Source organism: Haliaeetus leucocephalus, unplaced genomic scaffold (genome assembly GCF_000737465.1).
Source record: "Haliaeetus leucocephalus isolate CR32 unplaced genomic scaffold, Haliaeetus_leucocephalus-4.0 Scaffold194, whole genome shotgun sequence".
NCBI lineage: Eukaryota > Metazoa > Chordata > Aves > Accipitriformes > Accipitridae > Haliaeetus > Haliaeetus leucocephalus.
The window spans coordinates 878,643-901,971 of NW_010972630.1; the positions used below are offsets into that span (position 1 = coordinate 878,643).

A 23,329-nucleotide genomic window follows, 5' to 3' on the forward strand; every position below is an offset into this window, starting at 1 on the left:
TGTGTTCTTTTATATAATGTCTTGATAGTTGGAAAAAAGTGGCATTTTAAAATACAAGATATCTAGAGAGATTACAAATATGAAATTGCATGAACTGCAGTTTTGCTTATTGCAAACTATTAGCACACAGAAATGGAAAAAACAATATTTATGGGAGGCTAATTTATGCAAAAGACTTCATTAACATAAACCTCAGTTTTGAAATGAACTTCAGGAGCATTTTGTCTTCAAGCCCTTGTTCATTTGCCGCAATAGATGCAGGTACAAACAGGCCATTTTGATGTCACAAGTATTTTAAAAGTAACCATATAAGCAAACTGATATGGATTGTTTTGCTCTGTATTAACTGTATTGTATAATTATGGAAGTAGCAATTCAGAGTCTAGGTTTCTAAATGTGTTTGAGTCTTGATGGCTTGTTACTTTATATGAAATCGCACCAAAATGTATACAATACATCTGTTTTCCATAGTTTGGAAAGCAAAGATAAATCATTACTGAGAAGATAACAGAGTTTGTTAGTGCTGTTTTGATTTTATGGCATGAATGGCCAATCTGATCCTGGAAAGCTGACCTAAGCATCAGCAGACATCATCCCCTTTTCCATAGCTGCTTGTCTGAAGTTGTTATAACAAGCCAGGTGAAACTAATGTGAACACACTTGTGTCAAAAAATAATTGTGCTGTCCATATTGAATGGATCCAGTAAAAGTCCATAATGATGTTACCTTTTTTAATGTTCAACCTGTCTTGAAGGCATTCGTCTGCTTGGATCAGGGAGATCTATTTGACTTGCAAATTGAAGGCAAAGTGATTTGGGATCCTTCTAAAAATTAGATATAAGTAAATATTATCTAAAGTTAAAGGCTGTTCTATAAACTTGACACTACCCATCAAGTTATGAACAAAAAGCAATGCTTAACTTTGAAGCAGATCTGTGCCTTTCCATTCTTTTTTTAAGCCATATGTGAAGAAGGGAGATAGTTGTAGAAATGTTTCTACTAGAAATGGCAAAACCCTTTGAAAAGCTTCCCAGGTTAAAACAGAATATGGGAAGAAGCTTACAGACTAATTTATTTTTAGCTAAGATTCTCTGACTGATCTTTAGCTGCATTATATATTGTCAAGAACTGCTTGGTGGGAAAGCAAGTATCTTGATGGTCAGTGCATATTCAGTAACAGCTGAAGATTCTTGAATACCTTCTCTAAGAAATCTTTCGATAATGGTAATCAAACAAAAACAAGAACTTGTTCTTCCTCCAGCAAGCAACTAGTACGCAAGTCGTGGACAGCATTGCATATGTGTGGAGAAGCACTGAAGAAGTGGCTCGTCATGTATGCAGTTCTTTGAGATGAATTGTTCTTACAGCTGTTCTGTGACTTGCCCTTCAGTTTCATTCATGTGGAGTTTGTTAGCATGCTGTTCTTTACAGCAAGAAAAAGATTTTGTTATGATGGTACTTCTGGATTTTTTGTTTGTTTTAATAGTTGCAGCAGCTTTGAGAATATGTGTAAGTGATCTCTGAAGAACACTGTTGCCTATAGTCCATTTCAGGCATATTGTGTACACTGATCACACACATTGCAAAAAATTGAGTTATTCCATTGATGAGGACAGTTCTTCAGAAAGCTAATTTATTGGGGCATTCTTGCTAACTTGTGGAGTAACTTCTTAGTAAAGTTACTTTCTCCTTACCTATTTAAAAAGCCATGCAAACTAGAGGTGAATGTAACTGATTGAAGGGGAAACACAAAAGTAGGTACCAAGTCTTAGCAAACTTATCAATGAAATTGAAAGAGTGAAGGTGATAGTACATATTTTTGTAGATACTTTTGAAGGGGTTTGTGTTGTATGTTCTTTTAATTGTTTTCGAAAAGTATCCCATAAACTGAAAAGGCATTAGCATGGGGTTTATAACCTAATGTTTGTTGCCATATGTCTGGATTCTTACGGTGAACTGGATTCTCTCAAGTACTTCTTTACTACCCTGAACAAATAAACAGTACCTTTGTTATAAAATATGGAGGCATAAAAGAAGGAATTTAGTAAGATGTGTCTAGTGAAGATTGGGTTGCCCTGACTCAACATAGCATAAGTAGTAGAGTAAAATAAATGTTATCAAGCTCTTGACTGGAGTCCTACAGTATATAATATCCCTGCAATTCTTCAGAAAGGATGGGGAGTCCTTTTCCATGTGTATCAGAATGGTTACATGCGCAGTCACGCTTAACTCCTTTGTACTGCATGAGTAAAACTCGGTTTAGATTTGGTTATTTACAATCCTCAGCAGCTAAGGAAACTGGGCGTGCGGCACACTTGCTCCGGGGAACATTGTGACAGAAACAAAAACTTTAAAGATAGCTTATAGAGAACTTTACAATAATTCCATTTGTTCTCTTTTCTGCTATTCCCTACTTGAATAGAGAAAGCTTTACATATTCCCTAATAAAAGAAATAAGGGTAAACTTATACTGTGGTCTGAAATATCTGTAACAGGAAGAGTGCCATTCCAAGCATTAGTTGAATTTAGCACTGTAGACTATATAAAAATTGGAACTTTTGAGAAGGAAATAAAGATTTTTTTTTCCAAATATTTAAAGTAGTTATGATTGTCATCCAGTCAGCTGTTGGTATACACAGAGGAACTGATCTGCCCATGCTACCATATTTCTGCCTATCTTCAATCAAGTGCCAAGCCTGCAAAGAATAATTATGTCACAGCAGCATGGTCAACCACACAGTGAAATGTTTTCTAGCATTTTTGAAATCAGTGTCGAGAATTTAGGTAACTTTGGCAGGTGGTGATTATCTAAGGATGGGAACTTATTTGTGTTAAGTAAGAGTGACCACAGCATGGGGGAAGCAGGGACAACTTTTGCTCTCAGTTTTACTTTATAGGTATTTCCCTACCTCAATTTGAAAACCCCAATATTTTAACTTAAATCTTTTTTAAAAATGCATTTAAATGAGGTGACTTGCTGAATGTACTTGAGAATTACAGAAAAATAATTCTCTGATCATTAGTTTCATTGCTTGTAGGCAATTTTTATGGATGTAGATATATGTGAAACCAGTAATATATGAGACTTTTTTAAAATCTTGTTGCTGGAAACTATTTTCTGTATTAAGGCTGTTCTAATTTCAGTTAAAGCTGTTTAAAGAAGGAGAGAAGAAAAAAAAAGAAAAATAGTTATCTTGGATTAGAAGATAGGATATTAGTGTAAAAATTGAAATAAATTTTAGAAAGTTACATTAGCGATATAGTGAATGCAATTAAAAAGTTAATCCAGGAGATGATTTTTTTGAGGATTGTGTGTGTGTGTGTATAGCAACTGGTAGGTGATTTCCTCTCTTAAAAATATAGTATGATTTGGGAAGGAGAGAGAGGATCTCTCAACAAAGATGTTTGTTCTGTTGTTGGAAAAAGGTTCACAGTTTAGTCCAAGAATCATAGAATCGTTTAGGTTGGAAAAGACCTTTAACATCACTGAGTCCAACCATCAACCCAACACCACCATGCCCACTAAACCATGTCCTGAATTGCCATGTTTATGCATTTTTTTGAACACCTCCAGGGATGGTGACATCACCACTTCTCTGGGCAGCCTGGTCCACTTGTGACCCGCCGCCAACTGGATTTAACTCCGTTCACCACAACCCTCTGGGCTCGTCCATCCAGCCAGTTTTTTACCCAGCAAAGAGTACATTTATCTAAGCCATGAGCTGCCAGCTTCTCAAGGAGTATGCTGTGAGAGACAGTGTCAAAGGCCTTACTGAAGTCTAGGTAGACAACATCCACAGCCTTCCTCTCATCCACTGGGCGGGTCACCTGGTCATAGAAGGAGATCAGGTTGGTCAAGTAGGACCTGTCTTTCATGAACCCATGCTGACTGGGCCCAATCCCCTGGTTGTCCTGCACATGCTGTGTGAGCACACTCAAGATGAACCGCTCCATAATCTTCCCTGGTACCGAGGTCAGGCTGACAGGCCTGTAGTTCCCTGGGTCCTGCCTGCAACCCTTCTTGTAAAGGGGAGTCACATTGGCAAGCCTCCAGTCATCTGGGTCCTCCCCTGTTGACCAGGACTGCTGATAAATGATGGAGAGTGGCTTGGCAAGCTCCTCCGCCAGCTCCCTCAGTACTCTCGGATGGATCCCATCTGGTCCCATAGACTTGTGAGTGTCCAGACAGTGTAGCAGGTCATTAACTGTTTCCTCCTGGATTATGGGGGGTATATTCTGCTCTCCATCCCTGTGTTCCAGCTCAGGGTGATGAGTACCCTGAGGATAACTGGTCTTACCATTAAAGACTGAGGCAAAGAAGGTATTAAGTACCTCAGCCTTTTCCTCATCTTTGGTGGCAGTGTTCCCCTCTGCATCCAGTAAAGGATGGATATTCTCCTTGGCTCTCTTTTTGTTGTTAATGTATTTGTAAAAACATTTTTTGTTGTCTCTTACAACAGTGGCCAGATTGAGTTCTAGCTGAGCTTTTGCCTTTCTAATTTTCTCTCTGCATGACTTAACAAGATCTCTGTACTCTTCCTGAGTTGCCTGCCCTTTCTTCCAAAGATGGTAACCTCTCCTTTTTTTTCGTGAGTCCCAGCAAAAGCTCCCTGTTCAGCCAGGCCAGTCATCTTCCCCAGCGGTTCGTCTAGTGGCTCATGGGAATAGCCTGGTCCTGAGCCTTTAAGACTCCCTTCTTGAAGAATCTCCAGCCTTCCTGGACCCCCTTATCCTTCAGGACTGTCTCCCAAAGGACTCTTTCAACCAGTGTCCTGAAAAGGCCAAAGTTTGCCCTCCAGAAGTCCATAGTAGTGGTTTTGCTGACACCCACACACACACACACACACACCTCACCAAGGATCAAGAATTCTATCACTTCATGGTCGCTAAGCCCAAGACGGCCTCCAACCACCACATTTCCCACCAGTCCTTCCCTGTTTGGAAACAGTAGGTCTAGCGAGGCTCCTCCCCTGGTAGGCTCACCTACCAGCTGTGTCAGGAAGTTATCTTCCACACACTCCAGGAACCTCCTAGATTGTTTACTCACTGCTGTGTTGTATTTCCAGCAGACATCTGGAAAGTTGAAGTCCCCCACGAGAACAAGGGCACACAATTGTGAGACTACTGCTAGTTGCTTGTAGAAGTTTCATCTGTCTCTTCAGCCTGGTTGGGTGGTCTATAACAGACTCCCAGCACATTAGCTGCCTTGTTGACCTTGCCTCTCATCCTTACCCATAAGCACTCCACCTTATCATCACAATCATGGAGCTCTGTACAATCAAAACACTCCCTAACATAGAGAGCCACCCCACCACCTCTCCTTCCTTGCCTATCCCTTCTGAAGAGCTTATAGCCATCCATCGCAGCACTCCAGTCACAGGAGTCATCCCACCATGTTTCTGTGATGGCGACTAAGTCGTAGCTATTCTGCTGCACGACGGTTTCCAGCTCCTCCTGTTTATTGCCCATGCTGCGTGCATTGGCATAGATGCACTTGAGCTGGGCTATCAATTCCACCCCCAACATTGGCACGCCACTCCCAGGCTCCTCTCTGGTGAGCCTAGTTTTATCCCCTTCCCCCTTCGAACCTAGTTTAAAGCCCTCTCTCTGAGCCCCGCCAACTCATGATCGAGAATCCTTTTCCCCCTTTAAGACAGCTGGACTCCATCTGTTGCCAGTAGGCCAGGTGCTGTGTAAACCTCCCCATGATCAAAAAAACCAAAATTCCACCAACGGCACCAGCCTCTAAGCCTCATGTTAATCAGGTGTGTGTGTGTAATCTTCAAATCTGTGGAATAGTTTGATAAATAAAGATAAGGCATCAAATAAACAAGAACCCCAAGAAATACTTCTGAATTAATTTGGTTTCTTTATGTCAGTTGTAAAAATGTTGACTACAAATCTTCTTAATTCTGACTGCATATGGGTCTAATTGTAGTTTCAAAATGGAATGAGAATGGTGTGATGTTGTCTACCTGTTTACCTCTCTGGAAAAGAAGCCTGATGAGGTCCAGCTAGCTGTTTGTCTATATTAAATAAAAATCTTTCAACTTTGCTTTGTAACAAAATCAAGCAAAAATTTGGGTTACATTATAAAACTACTAGTAGGAGCTAAGAAAAAATCTGAGGCAGAGGTTGGGTTGTCAATTTTTTGGCCTGTGTTTAGGGATAAGACCCCAGAGGTTCAGCCACAGATTGTACCTACTTACTGGGAGAGGGAAGATTACTGTCTTGTGTACACTAAATATGAATGAGAATAAACAGAACTGTTTACGAGGCACAGAGAATCCTTAACTTACCTACACTGTTAGAAAACCTGTTAAATTCAGAGGATGAACTGAAATAAGACCAAATTTTGTGGAAATAGAGCAGGGATATGTTTTTACAAAGGAAATTCACTGATTTGAATTTGTTTGTATTTATATGCCTGACAAAATATTTTATTGAAGGAGATGTGTATGCAATTTATTATGTTAATTTCCAGTTGTAGCATGAACAATAAATGCAACTTTAAAAAGGGCTGTTGAATACATCTAACTGTGGTGTTATTAGTGGATATATTGTAAGCAGTTCCTGAGAAAGCACTGTAGTGTTGAGCTCTTATTTTTATCTTCAGGTTCATATTTGCTCTTCTTACTCTCCATTAATAGGTAGCATAGATCAGTCAGTGTTAAAAGAGTTGCCTCCTGAGCTCCTGGCAGAAATTGAATCCACCATGCCACTTTGTGAACGCGTGAAAATGAACAAGCGCAAACGTAGCACAGTTAATGAGAAACCAAAATATGCTGAAATCAGTTCTGATGAAGACAATGACAGTGAAGAAGCATTTGAATGTAAGTAGTACATCGTCTGTTCCTGCTGCTAAAGAAAGCTAATATTTTGCTTTTACAAAAATATACACTTTTTTTTTAAGTTGGCTACCCTAAAACATATGAAAATAAGTTTGCTGTCCTGACAACTACTTGGCCAAGAACCCTTTTTTTTCCTTTAGAAGAAAAACTACTTTATTTTAATTTGTCACTCAAGATGAAAAGCAGCTAGTTGTTAAATTTCTTTTCCTAATTACCTTATGGGAAGCCACTGCCAGGATTTTGCATACAAAGATATGCAAAGAAAAATTTCAGTAAATAAATTTTAAATTATTCTTAGTTTATTGATAAGTGAAGGATCCTCTCTTGAATTTTTCTGGCAGGATAAACTGAGAATATTGCTGCCCAGAAGTTTCTTAAAATGTTTCTTGTATTATTTCTCTGGCATATTGCTTGAAAAAGTGGAGTTGCTTTTGATGGATTCTCAAAACACCATTTGCTGCTGATACTATTCTTGAATTAACTGTTTTCAAAGGAAGAGAGGAAGCTCATAGTTAGAATTTTGTTGTGCAACTGGGTAAAGTTCCTAAGTGTAAAAAAATTGTTATATGCCTCTAAGTTAGGAACCAATTTCCCACCTGGTAATAAGAGTATGATTAGCTTGTCTCCATGGTTGTTCAGGTAGCCAACACTGGAAAGAAACTCTCTTAAAACTGAGTGAATCAGTTCAGTCTGAGTTAACATCTTAGCTGCATTACCCATGCAGGGCTACAGAAGTGCCTATTGCTGTTAATCTGAGAAGGCACCTTTCTTACAATGATTTTTTCCCAAGTTTAGACTCTTTCCACCTTTGCTTATATAAACATGTTACTGAACTTTTGTAAAACACAATGTTTTGCTTTTTAGTCTTTCTTAGGGTCCAAAAGAGAAAGATTTGTTTGTTCTCCTTTTGAATATGTTTCAAGTTCTCATCCAACAGATATGCAGTGCTTATGTACACATACATGTAAAAATTATAATAGCAATACCTCTGATCCTTATCAAAGAAGCAGAAAAGAATGTCCTTTTGTTTGTTTGTTTTTTCCTTTTAATTATAACTGATGCTGCTTTGAGCATGCGTATGAGATCTTGAGGTAATTTCTAATTAGTCTTGATTATGGCAAAGGATTACTGATGATTTGCTTCATTCAGGATACTGTATTCTCTGTTTACCATATCATATCACCTGTTTATGATGTTAATAATCTGGAACAGTGAATTAAAAAAATAAGTAAGTAAAGCAAAATTATTTAAGTTGGTTGGGAATGGAGAGAATTGTCAAAAATTTCAGATACCTTAATCTACCTGTTATCGACAGTGGCTGTTGAAATTCTTAAATACAAAGTAAAGCAAATTAAGGAAAACTTTCACAGCAATTATATGCTTTAAGGGATTCTGGGTTATCATATCCACACAAGATATCTGGGCATCATTCTAAACACTTCAGTGAGGACATCTGGTTTAAAAATAAATTTTCATATTTCTCAAAGGATACTGTAGAACTGAATTGAGTTAAAATGAGACAAAATGATCAAGAGAATGAAAGATTTGTGACAAGTACACTGAACAAATGTGTATTGTTACAAATATGTATTTCAGAATTCTTTTGGTTGTTTAAAATTGAACTTTTAAAAATATGAAATAGTGGTTGTTACAGGAGAAAAGTTTCTTCGAGTATCTTATGAAGGGACATTCCATTAAATGATGAGAAATTAAAAATTGATGAAATCATTCTCTTACTAGAAGTGCTAAATGTGTTACTGCATAAATGTTTGGCAGAATTCAGAAGGAAATCGGGTATTTATATGCCAAATAGTCTTTATTTATGAGTAAAATCAATAATAACTCTTGAAGTGTTACTCATACTTAAATTTTTAGTCAATTTTACCTACTTCAAAATAAATTTGGTAGAACAGTGATTGTGTTTAGCTGTTCCCATGTTCATCTTATTTGCTTTGCAGAGCCAGCACAACTGTAACACATTCTGTTTTGTCATGCAGCATTGATAAACCTGTCAATTGAAAATTCTGCTGGAGAGCAGTATTGGCAGTTACTTTTCTCATGGAGGTGTAGCTGGGGTCAGAATTGGTCCTACAGAGCTTAAATTGATACTGATGTTTTGTAAATTGTGGAGGCAGATGACATCTGCACAAAATACTGTCTCATGGGGGCAAAAGAATCAGTTAAGATGTGTAAAGTCTTTTGCCATAAAACACTTACTTTCTTCTCCAATACGTTCATTCCAGGTATCTAAGATGGCCCTCCATTTCTTCAATCGCAGTTAATTCTTAACCATTTTAGATGGTGTTAGTAGCTCAAGCATGATGAACATGACTACACTGCCTCCAGAAGCAGTAGAGCTCAAAGCCTAAACTGAGTTATTACCTTAAAGACTTGGACAATCTCTGTGCAGAAGTTTTTTACTACATTTTCAGAAGTGGAAGCACTCTAGGGTGCAGTGCAGACCATTAGTATCGCCTCAGGTTTAATGATTTTTTATTAATTCTGAGCCTGGGCAGACTATTGACTATATCCTGCTACGTATACCAGGTGTGACTATATCATGGTATGTTTCCTACGGTTCTCACAAAGTGGGGTTGTGGGAAGAAAATTTCAGTTCAGTTCCAGTTCTGTATAAATGCTTAGAGCCATTTTGGTCAGAAACAACCCTATATACAGTCATACCTGTCTAAACTTCAGGAGACTTTGGTAGAGACACACAGATGTCAAGGCTGTTATATGTAGGTTCACAAGCATAAACTCTGCTAGATGTTTTGGAGCTGTTTTGATCTTCACAGCACGGTGGCAGACATTTCTTTGCTAGCCCAGTTATCTTGTTACATTAGATAATGGAGAGTTGGCCGGTTTAATGGATGAAGCTATCTCCTCCATATGCCTTTTCTATTACTTCGTAGCACCCTCTCCCCTTCAAGACACACAAGACTTTCTTTGAAAATAACAGAACTCTCTGTTGCACTTCCCCATTTTATTTCCACCAAATCTCTGTTTCTGTATAGAATGTTTATCCCAGGTTCTTCAACATTCACTTCTGCTTGGCTTTTTGATCCTGACTGAAAACTGATTATAATAGCCTTCTGTGGTACTGAATTGCTGTCTGGCCCAGAATTGTGACTCCAGCTTTCTCCTTTATACTGAATTTCCTGCAATATGTATCAAGACAAAATTTTAGTTGTCTTGGCAAAACAGAATATCTTTAAGCTTGCTGTGTTAGATGGGCAAAGCAATCACTGAGTTGGAATATGGACACCCAGTAATAGTAAGAATTTAGATAACTGAAGAAATTATCTCAATGTTCTCTTATGAAAGGATGAAACTTACTTTGATTTGTTCCTCTTTCCTCACTTTGCTTAAAAGGACCAATGCCTGTAACTTTGTATTTTTAATGTTTGCTGGTGTCTTTGCCAGTTTCAGGCACAATTCTCATGTAATTTAAAAGAAATTGTTAGAATAGCTGTAACAGACTTTTATGTAATAGTTTTAGATTGTTCACTTGCTTTACAGAACAGCTATACAATGGTGTTTAACTTGCAAATCATGGAATCATTTAGATTGGAAAAGACCCTTCAGATCATCAAGTCCAGCCATAAACCTAATACTGCCAAGTCCACCAATAAACCCTGTCCTTAAGTGCCACATCTACACGTCACTTAAATGTTTAAAAATGTTTAATTTTGAGCCACTGAAACTAGAATTTTTGTAGTTATAATGAAAATGCATTTCATTTCTAGCTTCTCGTAAAAGACATAAAAAGGATAGAGATGAAGCTTGGGAGTATGAAGAACATGACAGAAGAAGTTCTGGTGACCATAGGAGAAGTGGTCATTATAATGAAGGAAGGAGGACTTCTGGCAGTGGCCGTTATCGTAATCGCAGTCCGGATGACTCTGATATGGATGATTATTCTCCTCCCCCTAGCCTCAGTGAGGGTAACTGATCATTTTAAAAATTTAATTTTATTCCATATTACTAGTGCATTTTTAATAGGCATATTAAACATTTTAAAGTAAACATCTTTACACGCAGTATTGAATACAAGTGTAAGCAATGTAAATAAATCCCTATTTAATCCCTATTTAACTAAAGACAGTATTTGTTTCACTCTTTATTCTCTCAATTAGTGGCTAGAAAAATGAAGAAAAAAGAAAAACAAAAGAAGAGGAAAGCTTATGAACCTAAACTAACACCTGAAGGTAATTTTAGATTTCTTTTCTACAGTTTATATTTTCTGTTTTGTATATAAAATAATTATTTATAAATTTCTTTTTTCACTAGAAATGATGGATTCTTCGACTTTCAAAAGGTTTACTGCTTCAATAGAGAATATTTTGGAAAATTTGGAAGACATGGATTTTACAGCTTTTGGTAATACCTCAGAAATTTTCAAAAACTTTCCCCAACTAGAAACACAAGATGCACCAAAAAATTTGTATCTCAGTATTTTCGAACTTCTTTCTTGGTGATTTAATTGCCTGTGGTATATGCTAGGGCATACTGCATTTACATGTGTTGCAGCCACGAAGCCGCTCGCTCACTCGCTCCCCCCTGCGGTGGGATGGTGAGCAGAAAATATAACAAAAAGCTTGTGGGTCGAGACAAGGACTGGGAGGGATCGCTCACCATTTATGGTCACAGACAAAAACCAGACTCAGCTTGAGGAAAAAACAAAATCAATTTACTACCAATCAAATCGAAACAGGATAATGTAAAGTAAAACCAAACCTTAGAACACCTTCCCCCCACCCCTCCCTCCTTCCCGGCTCAACTCCACTCTTGGTTTTGTCTACCTCCTGACCCCCAGCAGTGCCGGGGGACAGGGAATGGGGGTTAGGGTCAGTTCATGTCATGTTGTCTCTGCTGGTCCTTCCTTCTCAGGGGGAGGACTCCTCACTCTTCCTCTGCTCCAGCGTAGGGTCCCTCCCACGGGAGACAGTCCTCCATGAGCTTCTCTGGCGTTGGTCCTTCCCATAGGCTGGAGTCCCTCACAAACTGCTCCAGCATGGGTCCTTTCCATGGGATGCAGTCCTTCAGACTGCTCCAGCACAGGGTTTCCCATGGAGTCATGGCCATCTTAGGACTACAATTGTTTAAGATTTGTTTTACTGAGGGTGGTGGCACAAAAGCTGCAATAAATGGATTTTGCTACATTAAAAATTTTAGTTTATGACTTTCAGAAATGGATGACTCATGTTAGACTGTTAATGATATTTCAGAACCAGTCATATTTAACAAGTAGTCGTTGTTTTAACCCAGCCAAAAATTGTCATCATCAGTCTTCATTAGATAGAACTATTGATGCTATTTGGAACTATTAGATGCTAGCTATTTGCAAAATCCGTTCTTTTTCTTCAGTTGGCTTTTTCACACTGACTGTAAAATACTGATTTCCTTGAAGTCTGAATAGAAATACGATTGTTAATTTTTTAATTATTTTTTTTAAAGGCGATGATGATGAGATTCCACAGGAATTGCTACTGGGAAAACATCAGCTTAGCGAGTTGGGTAGTGAATCCGCTAAAATCAAGGCAATGGGCATTATGGACAAGGTACATCTTCATAGTGTATAACTCTTTTTGAACATACAATTTTGATAAAACTATAAAAACTTACATCCCCTCTAATAACATTCCACCCTCTTCACATGTGAATACGACAGATATTGTGAACAGTTGTGCTTCTGCTGACTTAGTTGAAGTGCTTAAAAAGTTACCACATCTTAATAGTTACTGTCTCTGAAGCTGAGACATTTTTGTTCAAAGGTCCTTCTCTGTGTCAATGCTGACTATATGCCAATATGTAAAACCCATGGCTGAGCAGTAAAATCTAAAAGAATTAATCCACTTCCACAAAAACACGTCAGTCTAGAGGCTTTGCTCCTTATGGCTGGTGTTGAGCAACCACAGTAAATCAGAATCTGCTGGCATAGTAAAAAATATACCCTTTCTGATACGTGCCATCAGTGCAATGTAAATGTATGATGTGCAGCCAGCATCACACTGAATTGTCTGCTTCCTCTGTCTCTCCAGAAAGGCCTTTCAAACTTAGAAGATTTAACACCCCAGGTCATAATAAGATGCATTTTCTGTAGACTGCATGTTGTGGTTTCTTTGCCTTACTCTTCCTGACTTCAGTTCAAGGGAACTTTTTGTTGGTGCAGACTGTTGGTATCACACCTCTAGGAACAATGTTGTTGCTTCCCTTATCTTCCTGGAACTCTTGGCTTTGGGCAGTCTTATATTAAACTCTTACTCTGCCTGCTCGTGACCACTTACTATGTTTATGAAGTGTCTGTGAAGCCACTTATTATAAAAGTCACTCTGAAGGGTTTTCTTTAATCCAAGAGTCAGATATTCTTCCTGGACTTTTCTTCAATCTCCCTACCTTCCTTTGTAGCATGTTGTCAGCCTGAGTGTTTCTCTTCCCTGTTAGTTCTCACTCTTAAGCTCTGTTCCCTATTTTTCACACATACATACATGTATACATAAAAAACCAGAATTTTGTTGCTTCTAAAGGTGAGTGCCAGTAGTGTCTGGGTGAGTGAAACTGGCTCTCCTCGAGTTTAGCATATTCTACAAATTATTTAATCATAATTCTTTAGAAGATCAGTAAATGAGTTTGAGTTACTTTTTTCAACATGCTGGTTCTTCAAAGTTAATACTGAAATTAAGAATACATTTGCTTTTTATTAGCATTCAAATATCAGGGAATTTTATTTCTGCTTGTTCATGGAATTTGGATTTTCTCCTAATAGAGCTCTATATGGTCAGTTAGAATTTTTGATTGATACTTGGTTTAGGTACATTTCTATTTCTAGAAGCAAAAGTGTATAACTGCAACATTAATGACAGATATGCAATTTTATATCTATTTCTATGGGCTTTGATGGTTGAAATGCAGTTTGATTGCAATCTTAGAATATATTTCACCTAGTTTAGTTATATTATCAGCATTCTCAATTGTGCTGTGTCAGAAACCACAGAAGTCAAGATCCTTATCTCAAATTGCTTACAATTTAAGTGCTTCAGATTATATAACAAATTCTATCCTTCATCCATGGACATTCTTTTCAGCTTTTCAATTTGGAAGCCTTTTATGTTCCTGCAGTTGTTTGATGTGTTTCTTTTCTTGTTTTAGCTCTCAACAGATAAAACAGTAAAAGTCCTGAATATTTTGGAGAAGAATATTCAAGATGGATCAAAGCTTTCTACATTACTTAACCATGTGAGTTTCAAATTACATAATTTCACATTGTGTAGAATAGAGTTTTCTTCACTTGAGTCTTATTTAGTGATAGTTTCAAATATTGTGTATGTCTCTGAAAGGAATTTCTGATATAATATGTATGTGATTGAGATTGCCAAACATTAAGATTTGAAGTAAAATTCAATTGATTGTATTTTTTCAGTAATAAACATGTTTTACTATAGTACTGATAACTAACAGGTATATTGGGAGCAACTGAGTTTTCTTTTTTTTCAATTTTAAATATTATAGTTTCATCCTGAAATATTCATGGTAACTGGTGTAATTTGCGCCATTGGACATTTCTTTGCTACTTTGCTACATGTCCCTAAAACATCCTTTACACAATGGAAGTAGTACTATAGCTTTCACGTAAAGCATATTCTTCTCCTGAGCATTAAGAAAAGAGGAAGCACTTTGTTTAGGTCTGTTCTTATGCTGCAAAGTTAAAGTTGTCAACATAAACAAAATTAACAGGAAGTTCTAAGATTTCAGGGTTTTTTTCCCGATATACCTAAAACTACATGGGGATTTGGAGTTTTTATAAGGTTGATCAGTGATATTTCACATTTCATATATTTCGTTATTTCTACACTTTCTAGTCAAAACAATATTCTAGCAAGAATAGAGTTATTGAGTTTTATGGAAAAACCCCCACCTTGATCTGCAGAAATAGAGAGTAATTATTTATATTGGAAAGGAAGAATTTGAACTTGCAGATGAAAACCAGAGACACATTATTTGTGCCTAAATACTTTCATCTAGGTAGTTTGTAGGGTTTTCAGAGTTTCAGTGTATGGTTCTGAATGTCTTCAGCAATATGAAAAGTAAGTGAAAAGAAAGTGCTGGTTTACCAGCTCTACTTCACTGTGATTAAATCTATACTAATGCTTTCAAAGTGATACTTTTCTTTTGTAGTAAAACTCAGATTATTAAGCAGTTAGTGAAATTGTCCAATTATCACAATTCAGAGGCAAAGCTTCAATTAAAAAAAGAAGCGATCTTTAGCCAAACAAGTTTTAGATTTTTCTTAAAACCTATTAAACATGATTCAAATCATTATGGCAAAGAAAGCCTCTGCCAAGGAGCAAGCTTACTTCTTTTACAGTGCAGTGAAGATATCATACCTTCATGTCAGGGTGTTTTTCAGAGGCAGAGTGCACTTGCATATTCTTTTTATTTCCAAGATTAATGAGAAGAAAAAAAAAGAGAAAAGAAAATATTTAAAACTATTTGGGTTTTTTTTAAGCCTCATTTGTGTCAGGAACAAATTACTTAAAGTCATTCTAGGCAAGAAATATACAGGGATCTCCTAATCTGCAAATTTCTGTTGATTTTACAAATATGTATATCATATATGTAATGCACTGTGATACTCTTTTAGATTCTCTTACCCTAAAGGCAGAAAGTTGATATGGTTTCACCAACCCCTTATTTTTACAAGGAAAGCCAATAGTGTTGAACTATGATGTCATACAGGCAGGCAAGATTCTTTTTCTCTGTAGGCTGTATCTGTACCAGAGGAACTATAAAAAATTCTACCCAATTTTGCTGTAAATAATGTTATTACAATATTTAAGTAGTGCTGGGTAATCATCATTAACCTCATGTATGTTTGGTTTTGCAAGTTGAACACACACAGGCATACAGAGATGCTGTATGTGCTAAATCTAAATGGACATATTTGATAACATGTTTTAAACCCATTGGTAACAGATGGGTTGGTCTATGAAGCAGTCCCATACTTAGGAGTTTCATGTGATTTGTAATAGTCTTTCTGTGTAAGAATTCCCTCTAGTGGTAGAAATTAGGCTGATCAAAGCAGCAACTGGTGTGCATAGGCCACTGAAGAAAACACTAGATGAATGAGTTTAGATTTTGCTTAACGTACATCAGTCTTAAGTAGAGTACGTGGCAATCTTCCCTCATAGTGCTTCCCAATGCACAGAAGGCTTCTTTGTGTTCTAGCAGAATAATAGAGTGAAACTTTGAAGAGTTGTGACTTAGGGAGACATACTACCAATGTGTTGCTAGCAAAACAAATATTAGCTGATATCTAAAACAGACTATTTTTATATCAAAAAGGAAATACATTTTATACACGCATTTATGTAAGTATATTAGGGTAATGTTATATTTTACTTGGTAAGGATAAAAATTTGACTTCTTGTTCACACTATCCTGTTTTTCTTGCCTCTTACAGAACAATGACACTGAGGATGAGGAGAGATTATGGAGAGATCTTATTATGGAAAGAGTGACAAAATCTGCTGATGCATGTCTTACTGCTATCAATATTATGACATCACCGAATATGCCTAAAGCTGTATATATTGAGGACGTAATAGAAAGAGTTATTCAATACACAAAATTTCATTTGCAGAACACTCTCTATCCTCAGTATGATCCTGTGTATAGAGTGGATCCTCATGGTGGTTAGTATACTAAGAAATTTTTAAAAACCTTTCCACATTAAAAAATACCAAAACACAGTCTAATGTGTGATGATGCAAGTGACAGGTCTTTCTAGAATAAGATTTTTATATGCAACTCTTGCACTGATAGTTCTTCCGTATCACATACAGCACCCTGAATTAATGCTTTGTGTCAGTTTGAGGATGACGAAATGTAGAGTAAAAAAACAATGAATGAAATGTGTCCTCTGAATAACTTAGTCATACAAAATCTTTGTTTACTGCAATAATGTCAATGTAACCAAAGTATTGAGACTAAAGTATTTAGAAGTTTGTCTGAAGTTCAGCTTCTGTGTATAGTTATTATATGTGTTAATAAGTCATTTTATAGCCATAATCTCTGTGTATATAATGATTTATTTCAGTGAAAAGTATTTAGTATTTAGCATTTTGTTGTCACATGCATACCTTTAGGTGCAGATGTCCAGGTTCAAGAACCTTTTTAAAAATCTTGGATCCAGAATTTAGAGCAATTATGAAAAATTAATATGATGTTAAATTCTTGCTTTACAGCTGATGCTACTAAATAGTTTTTCTTCCATAAACAATTGCTTTTACTTAGCTGTAGTCATGCAGTTGTTTGGGGGATACTTTTTGAGAAGATCATCTTTCCAAGATTTGATGTGAAACATTGAAAAAATTAATGAAGGTATTTTTTATTTTTCTAGGTGGTGTTTTAAGTTCAAAAGCAAAACGTGCCAAGTGTTCCACCCACAAGCAAAGAGTTATAGTGATGTTGTATAACAAAGTCTGTGACATTGTCAGCAGCTTGTCAGAGTTGCTAGAGATACAGCTTCTTACTGATACAACTATTCTTCAGGTAAGTTTTATCAGAAGAATTCCTGTCTAAGAATGTTTGGGGTTTTTTTCCCAGAGAGAATGTAAAGTATGATTGTCTCAGTGACATGAAGTATGAAATCAATACAAACTTTTAAATTATTAAGATCAGAGTGACTAGTCTGTTGTGTTGTAGGTAGTCTGCAGGAGAAGAGCATTTAAGTTCAAATCTTTAATGCCTTTTCTTGTACACTTAAGAAGAATTTAACCTGATTGTATTCAAATAGAGTCATAGTATCATTTGGATTGGAAAAGGCCCTTAAGGTCATTGAGTCTAACCATAAACCTAACACTGCCAAGTCCACCACTAAACCATGTCCCTGAGTGCCTACATGTCTTTTAAATGCCTCCATGGATGGTGACTCTACCGTTTCCCTGGGCAGCCTGTTCCAATGCTTGACATCCCTTTTAGTGCAGATATTTTTCTTAATATCCGATCTTAAGTCTCCCCTGGCACAACTTGAGGCTGTTTCCTCTCATCCTATCACTTCTTACTTGGGAGAAGAGACTGAAACCCACCTTGCTACAGCCTCGTTCAGGTAGCTGTAGAGAGCGATAAGGTCTCCCCTCAGCCTTCTTTTCTCCAGACTAAACAGCCCCAGCTCCCTCAGCCACTCCTCACAGGACTTGTTCTCTAATATCCTTTTATAACTTTATTTGCAAATAAAATGAAGTAATACATCTTGTTGAATTTCTTACCTGCTGAATGAAAACCTACTTGTGAAACTGTGTAAGTATCAGTTTGTAAGTCAAATATACTTACAGTAATTTCTTTCCGTTGATAGGTATCATCCATGGGAATAACACCTTTCTTTGTAGAAAATGTCAGTGAACTACAGTTATGTGCCATCAAATTAGTGACTGCAGTAAGTACTTTTTAATTTGCAGTTTCATGTTCCTGTACTTCTGAGAGTTGTTAGGGCACTTACATAGGCTGTATTTTCTCTCTGGTAGAGAACTGGAGTTTAGAACTAATTTTATTCTTGCACGTTTTTACAGTTTGGTGTCATAATCTAGAAACAGTATAAAAACTAACTGAGCTGCCCTATTTGCAGACTACCCTATAGGAAGAAATACCCTACTTAAGCAAGGCACTTCTTAATTTTGGTTATGTAATTTAAGGTGTAAACACAAACCCCTTCCTCTTGCCTGTCCTTTCTTGTCTTAAGAAGTATTAGCAATGTGGTTTTCCTTATTTCCTATGTTAAGATTTTAATACATGCTATGGAATAAGGTATATAGAACTAGTAGGATACTTCTATGTAATAGAATAAATCCTTTTTCTCAGAAGAGATGGGTGTGTGAAAAATTCATGGGGCAGATAAAGTATTATTTCAGGAAAAATGCAGCACAACACAGATGTGCTTGTTCAAGTGGAAGTTTTCCATCTTTGTAAGCACGATATACTCAGTATTCTGCCTAAACAAGAGAGGCAAATTCTACAATCCTGACCCTGTAAATTGAAAGAGTATGTCATGTCAGGCAAACCTTAAAGCTTAGGATATGAAGTAAAACTGGTTTCTCAAATGTGCTCCACAACCATATGCATGTTCACGTAATTTATGTTCCCACAGAGTTTTGCCCTGTACTGGAGCCTGAAAGCTTAGTATTACACTATTTCACTTTCCTATACATTGTATTCTACCATTGACAAAATTTTTTAAAACATAAGATATTTTTAAGAGCTATTACACATTTATGTTACTTGAAGATTTTTAAAAAGCTGTATTTGAAAAAGTTTTTATATATTTTATAAAGAAATGCTTGCCTTGAAAAAACAAAGTAATGCATTAAAAACAAGGTATGCATGAATTATAATTTATTTAAGTGTCATGTAAAGTGTATGTTTCTATATATAATTTTTAGCAATATATTTAACAAGCGATATTTTATGTAACAATGAATAATTTTCTAACAATCCTGTAACTGTTAAATAGGTGTTCTCCAGGTATGAAAAACATAGACAGTTAATATTAGAAGAAATTTTCACTTCCCTTGCAAGACTACCAACTAGCAAGAGGAGTTTGAGAAACTTCAGGTAATTTCTGGCATAGATTAATAACTTGTAGACAGTAGCATTTACAGGTTTGTAGATGTAGGATTTTAGGCTTCAGTATTAACTACTTCTTTAAAAATCTGCAACTCCGCAAGTTGCGCTTTATTAGAGGTTGATATTTCAAAACAGTGAGAGCAGAATTGCCTGACAAATGTCTTGCAATAATCACTGTTCCTTATGCCATCATATTTCTGCCTGCTTACAAAAATAATTGAAATATCTTATATGTCTCACTAAGGATGTAAATGAGTGTAATTTTAGTGTGCATTCAGAGTGGTTTTGTTGGAAAATTCATCGGTTCTGTTTGTATGGAGTTACATATTTCTTCATTGCTAAAGCTTAATAGGAAAATTCTGGTTGAATTTCTTTGAATACACACTCAGAGCACTCTTTCCAGGAAGGAAATCAGTTTAATATCTCTTTGAATGAGTTTCATTTAGGAACTACTCTGTTCACTTTAACTGTCTTTTAAGCACTTCAGCTGGATTTCAGTGCATCTTCAGAATAATAGTATAAGTTCAGGTTCAATCTGAGAAAGAATCTGACCTGAACTGGATTTTGTTTAACATTGAGGTTGGGACACTTTATATGATTCTAAACCATTTGGTTTTGGTGTTGATTTTGTTCCTTGATTGCATACATCTTGCCCCCTGAGACAGATTAATTGTCAGTTAAATATTTTGTCGGATCCAGGGTGGATGAACAGGATGTATCCAGGAAAAGAAATACACTGAAACTTTGAAATTGAATTCAGTGACCCTGATGTTAACCTAAGTGTTTGCTCCTAGTATTTCCTATTGTTCTGGTTATAGACATCAGAGAGATCTAGTAGATAGGAAGGTGGTAGGAATAGGAGCATAAATGATAGACAGGCTCTTTGAATTAGGACCTGTACCAGAAGGAAGTCACTATCTCAAGACCACAATGACTGCACCGTTTATCTGTACAAGTCCTAACTCTGCTCTGTTAAAGGGCGTTCTCTAACTGTGGCTACAGTCAGGAAGGGTACAGCTTACACAAAATCTGATATGAAAGTTTTTCTCTCTAAAAGTAGTCAGAGATAACTTCATAAAGAAAATAAATACAATCTGGTTTGTGCCGAGTTCGTATTTTGATAATCTGGGGAGAGTGATGTCAGGGATTATCACCTTTTCATATTGTTAAGGGTAGCAATAGATGGTGTTGATGTATGTATGGGTAGTAAAGACCATACTAGTTCTCAGGTTTTATCATGAGACAAATGTGGAGTGTATTCATATTGGTCTTACTAACTTAAAGACACACTTAAGACACACTTAAAGACACTTGCATGCTGAAGTTCCTGTCTCTTATGCTATCTCAGATGGCCATAGGTGTAACTCCTGTAGAAGTCAGTCTACGTCATGGTCACTATTTTCTGGTTTAAAAACCTGCGTATTTCACATACATTAAATAAGTAATAAATTATTAGGGCAACAAGCCTATATAGTAATTGCCTTCGCATGTAGGTGTTTGATTTATTAAATATTACTGCAGATTTTTTGGCTGCTGAACTTCACAGATACTCTGATAACCATCTGTGGGCTGCTTCAATTCATCTCTTCTGCCTGAGAATAATATTTACTGGTTTTGTTAGACCAAATCTTAGACTGCATAAAAGAGAAGCAAATAACTAGATAAATGTCTAGAACACAGATTTCTAGCTGTGGTAATAATTTTAGAAAGATATTATTTAGGACCAAAAATTTTTGGTTTGTTTTGTCTTTTTTGTTTCGTTTTAGTGTTAATGCTGTCTTTTCTTATTAACAGGTTAAACAGCAGTGACACTGATGGAGAGCCTATGTATATTCAGATGGTAACAGCACTGGTTCTACAGCTTATTCAGTGCGTGGTGCACTTACCCTCAGCAGAAAAAGATTCGAATTCAGAGGAGGAATCAAACAAGAAAGTAAGATATTTTTTAAAAGCCATAATTTTTTTTTTGTGCAGGAATGACTTTGTGTGTTTCTAGGTGTAATATTTTATTATGGTGCTCTAGTAACCAAACACTGTAATTTTATGTCTGCTGTAATATTTGATGCATGAGAAATGCTGATCTGGAAATCATATTTCTGTGTATGCTAAAATAATAAATGTATCTTGCTATTTTTAGGTGGATCAAGATGTGCTTATTACTAACTCATATGAAACAGCTATGAGAACAGCCCAAAATTTCCTTTCGATTTTCCTTAAGAAGTGAGTACTGTTGCATTCTTTAGCATATTGATGAAACCAACTCCAAATAAAGTCTGTCATACTTTAAGACAAACCTAACCATTTCTCAATGCTAAATACCTACTCATAAAGTATTTATAACAATATACTTTATAGATCCCTAAGAGAGCTACCCATCTGGACAAAATTTCTTATGGAAAGGAAATTCTGCAGAGGTCTTTTTATATTTAAGAATCTGATGGTTCATGTAGCATCCTTTTATTAGTGGTCTGTTACTCATCTGAAGCCTGGAAGAGAAGGCTGAGTAAATATTTAAGCAGTGAAACCATGTTCATTTAGTCATCAGAATGACAAAGATACAAAAAAACTATAAATTACTTTATTTAAGTAAAGTTAGAAATGTCAATAGCTCAAAAGGGGAAAAAAAACCCCTAGTATACCTGAATAGCAAATGGATTTCTAAGAATAAGTCCTGAGGTTTTTATCGTGTTAATTTCTACTCTTAAGCCGAAAGGCTATTTAGTAGCCATCTAGCAATCTCTCTGCATACTTCCATTATCATTAAAGTTAGGGATGCCACATATAAGTGAAACACTATCAGGTATTTTATCTTTTGATTTTTTTACATTCAGATTTTAACCTTTGTGGGGCATAATACTGAGATGTCTTATCGCTGTCAGATAAATCAGACAAAGCTTGAGGAATATAGACACAACACCTCCTAAATACCCCACTCCAGCTTGAGCTTTACAATTTTACCTACTTTGTCCATCCCAGTTAATGCAGACTTTTAACTCAAAGCAATAAATAAAAAATTATAGGAACAAAATTCTGCTATCATGGATTAGCTGCTTTACTTGCAGTGCAACTTGGAGTGATAACTGTTTAAACTATTTCTCCGTAAATGGATAATTTGCTAGTATTTCAGATACTTTTTTTAGAATTGCATAAAACTGTTTTTCTGATTAAACATAGGGTTACTTCTGTTTGTTTCAGAAAAAAAGCTTTAACGGCTCTTAAATTTGCTTACAAAATGCATTTTCTTTTAAACAGGTGTGGCAGTAAACAAGGGGAAGAAGATTACAGGCCACTGTTTGAGAACTTCATTCAAGATCTTCTTTCCACAGTCAATAAACCAGAATGGCCAGCTGCAGAATTGCTACTTAGCTTATTAGGAAGGCTATTGGTAAGGCATTCTTGTTTTTAACTGTTATATTAATTTATATTGTATTACAATGAAGACTTTTTTAATTCAGCTGAAATTGCTACAGGAATGCTTTCTGATTGTTGATACACATCAGCATTAAAGAATTTTCTTATGTGCATCACTACTATGTAATACATAGAGGTGTAGAGGATCATTGATACAGAACTTGTTAAAGGTGATATGTATACAGTTTCTCATAGAAGTCCACTTCCACTATTCCATGACATTTTCAACATGCAAAAATGCCGTTGTATAGCATCTAATAAGTGTAGATATTAATGTGGAGTGAAGTCAGACTAATAGCTGTAATTATTCATGTTAAATATCTTCTCTGGACTATTCCTTTAGCGCAGAACCTGAAAATAATTAAGTGGGTTTTTATCAATAATAGCATTTACTTATGATATTTTACAGAATGTGAATATTTTTGTTTACATGTTTTTTGAGAGTTGTT

At 36.2% G+C, this 23,329-nt stretch overlaps 1 protein-coding gene across 5 annotated transcripts in view; it reads left to right on the forward strand.

The window, feature by feature from the left end:
- The window catches only part of NIPBL (Nipped-B homolog (Drosophila)), a 170,086-nt gene that overhangs the window by 118,269 nt on the left and 28,488 nt on the right, over positions 1-23,329 (forward strand). For all 5 annotated transcript variants that reach the window (XM_010565659.1, XM_010565663.1, XM_010565661.1 and 2 more), the window contains 13 exons: positions 6,651-6,833; positions 10,598-10,795; positions 10,988-11,059; positions 11,142-11,231; positions 12,309-12,412; positions 14,001-14,087; positions 16,312-16,543; positions 17,251-17,402; positions 18,205-18,285; positions 19,357-19,457; positions 21,264-21,402; positions 21,607-21,689; positions 22,722-22,854. In XM_010565659.1, the coding sequence (XP_010563961.1) occupies positions 6,651-6,833; positions 10,598-10,795; positions 10,988-11,059; positions 11,142-11,231; positions 12,309-12,412; positions 14,001-14,087; positions 16,312-16,543; positions 17,251-17,402; positions 18,205-18,285; positions 19,357-19,457; positions 21,264-21,402; positions 21,607-21,689; positions 22,722-22,854 (1,655 nt within the window). The remainder of the gene's footprint in view (positions 1-6,650; positions 6,834-10,597; positions 10,796-10,987; positions 11,060-11,141; positions 11,232-12,308; positions 12,413-14,000; positions 14,088-16,311; positions 16,544-17,250; positions 17,403-18,204; positions 18,286-19,356; positions 19,458-21,263; positions 21,403-21,606; positions 21,690-22,721; positions 22,855-23,329) is intronic.